This window comes from Prosopis cineraria, unplaced genomic scaffold, assembly GCF_029017545.1.
Source record: "Prosopis cineraria cultivar Desert tree isolate PC_DT_omini unplaced genomic scaffold, ASM2901754v1 PC12, whole genome shotgun sequence".
In the NCBI taxonomy this organism is placed as follows: domain Eukaryota; kingdom Viridiplantae; phylum Streptophyta; class Magnoliopsida; order Fabales; family Fabaceae; genus Prosopis; species Prosopis cineraria.
Genome location: NW_026555343.1, coordinates 437,515 through 446,879, shown reverse-complemented (window position 1 = coordinate 446,879; position 9,365 = coordinate 437,515). Strand labels below are relative to the sequence as shown.

Genomic DNA, 9,365 nt, shown 5'->3' with positions numbered 1-9,365 from the left:
TCTTGAGTGACATTTTCCAATAAAAAAACATTGGGGTAGCTATATAACAGCGTGGAGTACAAGTAGGAATGGGACGCGAATGAAATTGATGGAGAACCCGGTGCGGATGTCACATCAACCGTTAATTGCTCTTTTCTTCCATATTGATATGAGATCTTAAGCCTGTGGGGTTTAACATGTACCTAGTTCACCTGCATTCCAATTTTAATAATTAAGAGGATAGTACATGTATACATTATATTTGTTTAATTTTATTTATAAATCATTTTTAAAATATTTCATTGGTATTATAAAAAATTTTAAAACTCATTGATTTTATTTTAAAATATAATAAATTTTTAACTTTGTCACTATTAAATATATATATTCTAATAATATATTTTCTTTCTCTAGAAAGGTAAAAAAAAATTTGTAATAAAAATTTATCAATGTGACTTATAAATAGAATAAAAAAAATTTTACCTTATAAATAGTATCAAAGGGAGTATTACATATGATATGCCAACATCATTATTTGATAAAAGCATACCCCCATTCCATATATACACATTTCTTCCATTCAAAAATATAAGATATTTTTAATTAAATCTCACCCTCCAATAAAATTATTACCTACTTTTAAACTAATCCTATTTTTTTATATTTAGTCCTATTAAACACTTTACAATAAATATAAAGTCACTATCATTAGGGGCATTTTTGGAAAAAAGGTAATGATTATACTTCGAAAGACTAAAAATATCTTATATTTTTTAATATCTAACTTCTTAAAAAATATCTGATATTTTTTAATAGTGGGAGTATATAACTAGCTTTTACATCAAATATTACTGTACACGGGATATTAAATACCACGTATAAATTGATTTAATAATAATTTTATTTGCAACAAATAATAGTATGTAAAAAATGTTAAATTAGATCATATAAACAATTACAAATAAATAACTATTACATTGAAAGTATAGATAATAACAATATTTTTAATTCTACAAACCATAAATAATGATAAGTTGATATATAACAATAAAAGATAATAGAAAAAAATAATATCACGAATACGTACAACTTGTTTGATTTTAGAATTTGATACCTCAAGTATTCAAATATAAATAATAATTTATTTTATTCAATAAATTATTATATTGTGCAAATGAAAGAAATTAAGACAATTTTTTCTGTTTTATAGTTTAATTTGTTAGTTATATTATTTTCAAACATATTAAAAATGTAAAGAATAATTTGTTGTTTTTTTATAGTATAAGGAGTATACTCTGGAGATAAGAATAACTTGTTATTTCAAAATATGTGTTATCCCCATAAATAATCATTTTTTGTTAACATGACATGAATGAAGATTTAAATAACAATGGGTTGGGGTTTAGAATTTGTTACCCGTCGTGTGCATATTGTAAGTAGGAATATAGAACAAGTTGTTTTATATAAGTTATAATTTATTGTCATCATTTCTAAAATATCTACATGCAGAGTGATTTTGCAAAGAGCATGAAAATGTGCAAGGGACCAGATTTAAGGAATAGATTCGTCCTTGACGATGAGCTGAGAAAGTAGGTAAGGCAGGATGGGTTATTGAAGTGAGAACTTGTGATATGCCACGCAAAGGGAAAGGGATGGGCCCCACATCCGCACATGGCAAGCATACATATGCGACAATCTCAGACATCATTTCCACTTCTGCTGCCGACAAATTACATGAATCATACCTCTCCCACGTACGTACCTCCCCTCCCTTTCCTTTCCTTCTGTTACCGCAATCTCAGTCTCTAATCCTCTTCTTTTGTATCACTCCATACAATGCCTTCTTAAACTCAATCCCCACCACATTGACAGGGGAATAGGGAATAGTGTGTAATCAATGCGGTAAGAATTATGAGAGATTGATCTTCATCCCAGACTGTGTAAGTTGCAATTAGCAACTCAGCTAGCTTAACTATCTTGCAAGCTAACTAATTAAATGTACAAGCAGGACATAGCTGGCGACTCAAGATGCCTGAAACAACAAACGGAAAGGCGCAGATCATTAGACGTCGGTAGCGTAGCGTAGAAAAGGAAATGCCATGTGGAGCATAACTGATCATTAATGCAGAAAAAGCATAGATATGCTTTATTATTATAAATTTGTTGTTCGTGGCATATGACTTTTTTCTTTTCTTTTCTTTTCTTTTCTTTTCTTTTTCTTTTTGGTTTTGTTGGTGACAAAGGGATATGTATTAATCAACAAAGCAAACAAAAGAACCAACCAAATCATCAAAAAAAAATAAAGACCAAAGAGAACCTGGTGGTACGGAGAAGTATGATTGTGTCTGATCTGAAATATGAGAAAGATTGAGAGAGATGCTTTTTGTTATTCTTTCTCTGAATACATGACTCCATGGATAATCAAATTTTGAGATTTTTAAGCAGTAGCCCAATACTATGGGAACATCCATGAGGTTTTTACGTATGCCTGTATTATTTGTGAAATGGAAAAGGAAAGACCACGGACGTGCGCATCAGAAGCGTCCGTTCAGTGTGTTGATTACAACTTCGTGATAAAGACCAAAGCCTCATATTATATTGTTAATGTCATTTTTAATTTTCTTTCTTAAATGATCTGTGGTTGATAATGTGCTTGAATAGTAAACTCAGCCGACTTAGTGAATAAACTACGCTTAGCAATTCTAAAATGGAATATATTAGATGGGGTGACTTATTCAATGTCAACGATACAATTTCTGACATGAGAACTGCGCTTCTAAATGAATGTTGACACTGAACAACTTGCTAACGTTCACATTTAACTTCAGGCAAACCGACACACTGAATTATATATCGACATCGGAAAAAGAGATCTGTACATATAAAAAACATGCTCCGTAAAGGCGTTTCTTCCTCTTCCTCTCCTTCATCCCACTCCCTCCCAGGGCTGCATATGTATGTTGCCAATTTTATGGCTAAATAATTTTATGATGTATATCCGCACTCCCGTATCTACCTGCAGAAGCTTCGAAAATTCAAGTTAGCAAGGAAAGATACATCTTCTTAATTGTTACAAACAGAGTTCACACTTTATATAAAGCGTGAATGAACATAGAAAATGAATTCATAGACATAGCCCTTTAACTCTAATTAGATCAACTTAAGCAATTGATTCTAGCACATACATAATATGACGTTGACAAGAGTCCTCAAAAGATTGAATCTTGATCGCCTCTTCACCTTCTGTTTGTCGGAGTTCATGTTCATAGCAGTTTTGATATAGTAGCAAGGTGGAGGAGTCAGAGTAGGGAAGGGAGTTTCAGAAAAAGGACGCTTTGGGGTGCCCGGTTCAGATTCCCATTCAAAAGGAATAGCAAGCGAGACTCTGAAAGATTGGCAAGAAAGAGAGCTTTCTTTTGAAAGAAGCCTACAGAAGAACTGATCATCTTGCTTGATTTGGAAGGAAGCAGAATTTCTGCTCTTCTGGGTAAACTCATCATCATGATCAGCTTTAGAATTAGTACTAAACATCGTGGCTTATTGATGAAAAGGTTCGGACGAAGTCGCCGACTCTGGAGGAGAGGATGATGAAGCAGAGGAAGCGGTTTGGAGTTTGGACTATGGTTTTTACAGAGTCTTTAAATACAAATACAAGTGGGTCGCATAGCTTGTCTTATGTAGAATTTCTTTATTATTCATGCACAACACATGTAACTTGGATAGTGGCTGCAAATGGTATTAAGAATCAATGTGCCTCCTGTACGTACACCTTACCCTTTTTCCCTATTCATTAAGTGACTAATTTCTTTCTGCTTATTTCACTGCCCTGAGCTCTTTCTCTGTTTCCTGTATATACGATTTTGGTAGGTCTAAAATGTTTTCTTCATCACAACTACCACTCGGTGCAGCAGTGGCACGTGATGAACCTATTATTTATGTTAATTTTTGGGCCATTTGGATTTAAATTTGTTAATTAATTGTGGTAAATTTGTAATAAGCCCAATAATAATAATAACAATAATAATAATAATAATAATAATTAAGTGTATAAGTTTGTGTCGTGAGATAGTTTTTCCTTGCTATTAGTGTGATTACATAGGCCTTCATTTTTCATTGTTCATACACGAGATTTCCTCCTCCTTGTTCTGTTTGTGTGATGTGAGCTATTTAAGGTAGAAGCCTTGAATTTTTCTCTTGATCATTGAAGAATCTGTGCTGTGAGAATTGATTAGTGGCTGTGGGAGGTTCATAGATTGTTTGCTGTCATTTTTCCCTACATCCGTTGTCTCCTTTTCTTCTCGTGTAAGCTAATGTTAATGGAGGCAAAGAAGTATTGAGCCTGCCCATTTCAAATTGTTTCTGTGCGTGAAAAACTGAATAAATGGTTGATGTTACATAATTCTTAGTGTGTGTATTTTGCTGTTACCCGTACTGTTTTAAGGAAGAGGAAAATTCAAATTTGAGCTAGAAATTATCTTAAAGCTTGATAATAATATACATATGGGTCAACTTTTAAGTTAAATTCATCTTTTGTTTAAATTGGTTGACAATGAAGAATTGGTTAGGGTTATGTTAAAAGAGATGAGATATGAAACTTGAAGAATGATGACTATAAGATGGTTGTTGAAGTACTTGTTAGCAGAATTGAACTTAATTTTTAAATATTTATGGAGATTTGTTAATTCTTGTGGGAAGTATGAAATTTAATTCGGATGTTGGAACAAAAATATTTGTCTATGAAATTTATAATGTAATTTTTGAATTCTTGAAGATAGATAGTTGTTAGTGAAATATTGAATGCTAGCATTTTTATGAGTAAATTGAAAGTGATTTATGTTTGGTGCCTTGACCAAATACTAGTGAGGATTTAAAAAAAAATCAAATGTATTATAGTTTAATATTGGTGGTGAGTGAAGTTGGAAAAAAGAATTATTATGCTGATTGAGGGTTAAATAAAATTTTAGTATGATTTATAAGGAGTTTGCAAGAGGAGAATTTTGATCAAAGTTGAAAGGAAAAACTTGAATTCTAGAGATTTCATATAAATAAATAACATCCCATTTAATTATTTATTAATAATCATTTATTGAAATATTTTATTTTTATGAATTATTTTAGTTTTAGAAATTTTGGAACAATGATGAAGTACAATTATATTATGATATGTGCATTTATTTTTTCTTAAAAAATATATTTTTTTAATATTGATGAAGGCATCTTTGTTTATTGAATTTTAAAATTTCTTGGTTACACAATTAATGCAAGTTTGTATAGTCGCTTTGATGTATTAAATTGGCAAGTTTTATATATTTGAAATAATTCATGCGAGTTTGATATTGAGAATAAAAATTTTATTTTAAAAATAATTATTTCTCTCATATGTTTGAAGTGTGAATTTTAAGAGGACTCTAGACAGAATGCTGCTGCTAACGGCAGTTTCGTTAGCCCATGGCACGCTATGGTTAATAACTAGCTAGTTTGTTTCGTGAGCTTTATTCTCACATTTGTTATTTGTGAACTTCGTACCCTCCTTTGGTTTTCATGGCTTGAGTCACATTTACTATGTGTTCACATTTGTTTCGTAGCTCAAGTTGTGTTTGGTTACTTACCCTCATGGACTGTGTGTCCATGTTTGTTCTTGTGGCATAAGCTGTGTTTGGTTATTTTACCTTCGTGGACTGTGTGTCCACATTTGTTATCAGTTCTGTTAAGTCCTCACAATACTAAATTTGGACAAATTTATATATTTAAAATTTTAATAATTTTAGTTGCTAATATGTTATTTCGATCTACATATGTATAAATTATTTTTCTTCTACTATGATGATATAAAGTGTTTTCAGTGTTTTCGGTTTAATCTCGTTTTGATGGTTATATTGAAGATTTATAAAGTTATTGAGTATATTATATTGAATTCTCATCCTTCCCACTAATTTACAAAATTTGATTGAAATTATTATTTTAAATTCTATCTTTAGGGATGCTATTCACTAAAAAATTTATTTTAGTCTGAGATTTGTTATCTAACGTTGATCCTACTGCTGACCTCTGAAAGACAATATAGTTATATTAGGTGAAAATTTTATTCAGTATTGTCACCTTTTGATGTAAATGTTTAAATTTTATGTATTTTAATTTAGATGAAAGATTAGTTGCTCCACATAGATTGTTGCTAAAACTTTATTTTGATTTATATACTATTTACTAGTTGAAAGGAGCTAAGCTCTTGATTAATATTATATTTCTTTACAATTTGTGTTGTGGAATTTTCAAGAGATCCTATTTATGAGAGAAATTCTATTGAAATTTCTACAAAAATGTTAAAATTTTGCTATGACAATTAGTATTAAAATGTTAAAATTTTCATATTGTTTGATTATTTATTTTTTTACAATGAAAGGAATTTATATTTTGAGGCTTCAAAAATACGTGATATAGTTCACACCCTTGCCAGTTACCTTCTATTTTCAGGGTGTGACAGAATTAAAGGAAAAAAAACAATGCATGTAATCTCACCAAGTCATTATTTGTTAAAATGCAAGAAAGAAAGGAAAATTGACCCAAAAATAGGGTTATTAAAACAAGAGACTTTATTTCAAAGTCCACGAATAAGCTCAAAAACCTTTAACTAGGTGTTGATGAACCATGTAAGGACTCAACCACGAGCGGATGAGTGAAAATTGAAGGAGATCTCTCACCTCAAGTTCGTCCAAGCATGAATACACCAACAACAAAGACATCCGTGCACAGATGAAACAAACAACAAAAGGGACCTCACCTCACCTCCCATCTATGCGCAGACAAGAGTGCATCATTTGGTTTCTAAATTTTCAATCAAGGAAGGAAGTAGCCTAATTGTGATGTTTCTACTCTTTTTTTGTATTTGATTTTATTCTTACTGTTTTGGTTTTGTCGTTCTATGACTCTTTGAGAGAGGTTATTAAATTTTATTTATTTATTTTATTCTTCAATTATGAGGTTACATTTGACCAATATATTCACTGTCTGTGGGCTTGTTTGATGAACTGAAAGGAGAAGAGCAAGCTTGGACTTAGGGAAGTAATAATAAATAATTAGATTAGAAATAGTTTAGGAGTTTATTGCAACATTAATCATGTCCTAATAGTTTAGCTAAAGGCTTAAAATTTAGTGACAACTCATTAAACATTAATAAATACAGCTTAATCTACTGAAAGATAATTAAATCACTTTCGTAACAATTGTTGCTTTAATTAAACATGAATATTTTTTGGTAAGCAAGAGTATGACATCTCGGTAGGTGAATCCGATTCTTAGTGCTTCTTATTGAGTGAATCACCAATTATTTCTTTTTGTTGTTTTATTATTCATTATTTAGTTTTCCAATTAGATTATCATTTGTTGTGTTCAAATAACAAAGATATATTACTATTCTCTCTTAGGTTCAATCTAGAATACTCTGAACTTATTACTATATCAATTCTGCACACTTGTCAGAGTGATCAGCACATTATCAAAAGGTGCAAACAGATATTCCAAACATGCATGTTTTTTATGATATAAATATTTTCAAACTATATATGTTGATGTAATATATAAGCAAAATTTTATTTGTAGCTTCATCACATCCATATTTGTCACTCTATATATATTTTCAAACTGATCAACCTATTATGAGCAAGTTTTTCTGCACAAGATTAACTTTAGATGAGTCAAAACCAGTGCAACAGCCAAGTACAGCAACCGTTGAGCTCCTATCTAGCTCGTTTGTTTATTATTTAAACCAGAATTAGCAAATCCGTGTATCTAATTGCTTTGGTGAATTATATACCGCAGATGATAACAAGCAGACTGTCCGGTCCTTAAAGTTACCACATAACACCCAAAAAAGAAAAAAGAAAAAGGAAAAGGACAAAGGGAAATTAAAGAAACTAGGCCAACCAAAAAGTAGCATCGTATTCAAACGCAGTAAAAGAGACCTGTGGAGAGTTGATCAGTTGATTGACAATTTATATTCTCCGTACGGACTAAGTGTTGAACAGATCACACGCATGCGAGCATTGGATTTCTTTGTAATGCAATTACATGAAGGCAGTCATTTGATTTTATGAATAACTGACGAAGGGGAGAAGGCCTTCAGTTTGTGAGGTGATTTTCTCTTACCACGAACGGGCTACTTCTCAGTTCAGATGCAGCTTCCAGGAATTAACGCCATTCAGTTATGAAGGCCGAAGAATGGAATTGACGTCTGATAAGGACATATGGGCTATTGTATTACTTATTGGGATGGTCCATTTGATGCTTCACTGAAAGCAACGCGCTGCGTTATTGTCCTGTTTGTTGTAGTTGTTTCTTAAATTTCTCAGTGAATAATTGGTATGGAGTGGGACGTCAGACCGTAGCTATAATTTGAAGGGGACTGAACTAAATGAGCATGAGGGAAGATCACCTAAATATGGCAGTCCATGTCCCTCTTCCACCACAGAAATTTGAGTGGGGCCATGTCTCTGTTTATGCAAGGCGTCACTTCTCATTTGGGTGAATGATCGTGCATAACAGTCACAAAACGTTGGCCTGGTACATGTGCTACTAAATGTAGCGGGCCATCGTCTGGGACCAGGGAGAAGATTTGACAATGAGCTTAATTGGGCCGGAGAAGTGGGCTTAATCAGCCCAAAAACTGAATTACTTGGTAACTTTGGAATCAACAAATCATCAGTCACTGGGTGAAAATTTGTGTTCCCAAAAGAATCAGCCCATAGACAGCAATTCTCAGTTACTCACCACAACAAAGGCATCAAACATTTATCAAAGGCCTAAAAGTACCAGGCCCAAGAGAAAACTCTTGACATGATTATTTCCCCACAATCTCAAAGAAGGGAGGACAGTCAATCGTATATTCTTGGTTTTAACTTTTAACATGCTGCGTTTCAAACAAAAAGAAGAAAAAAGGGTTCTAACATTCCTCTGCATTGGTAAGACAAGAAGATGAAAAGAGAAACGTTCTCTTTTGGGAGTAACGAAAGAAAGGAATGAAGGAACTGGGAAGAAGAGAAAGCAGTGTTTGAAATTCAAAGAGCAATATTTTTGTGCAGGCGATGAAGGGCGGGGTCAGGATTTTTAACTGGGGGGCCGAGGGTACAAAGCGCATACCATAATTGAAGAAAAAAAAAATTTAACATAACATAAATATTTCAACATCTAATTATATTTATATTTATTAATTTTAAAAACATAAAACTAAAATAAATTTTTATTTTTATTTTTAAAATTTTACTTGTCAATTTTTCATGACATAAAATTACCATGAATAAAAAAATAAAGATTATAAATTATATCATGTAAAATATTAGAATGAATAAAAAAAACTAGAAGATCATAACACAAATTGCACAATATTATATATA

General features: G+C 31.8%; 1 protein-coding gene across 1 annotated transcript; it reads right to left on the bottom strand.

The window, feature by feature from the left end:
- Positions 1–2,677: 2,677 nt before the first annotated feature.
- Positions 2,678–3,604, bottom strand: LOC129287507 (uncharacterized). The gene is made up of 2 exons (XM_054923693.1): positions 3,165–3,604; positions 2,678–2,995 (listed from the first exon to the last, which is right to left on the bottom strand). The coding sequence occupies exons 1-2, from the start codon at positions 3,508–3,510 to the stop codon at positions 2,955–2,957; spliced, it is 387 nt and encodes a 128-aa protein (XP_054779668.1). The 5' UTR covers positions 3,511–3,604; the 3' UTR covers positions 2,678–2,954.
- Positions 3,605–9,365: the final 5,761 nt, after the last annotated feature.

Excerpts from the sequence above, each read along its gene's own strand:
- LOC129287507 (XM_054923693.1), bottom strand. The coding sequence starts at position 3,510 with ATGTTTAGTACTAATTCTAAAGCTGATCATGATGATGAGTTTACCCAG. Across the intron at positions 2,996-3,164 it reads TCTTGTCAACGTCATATTAT|GTAGATACGGGAGTGCGGAT; the intron begins GTATGTGCTAGA and ends AAGCTTCTGCAG.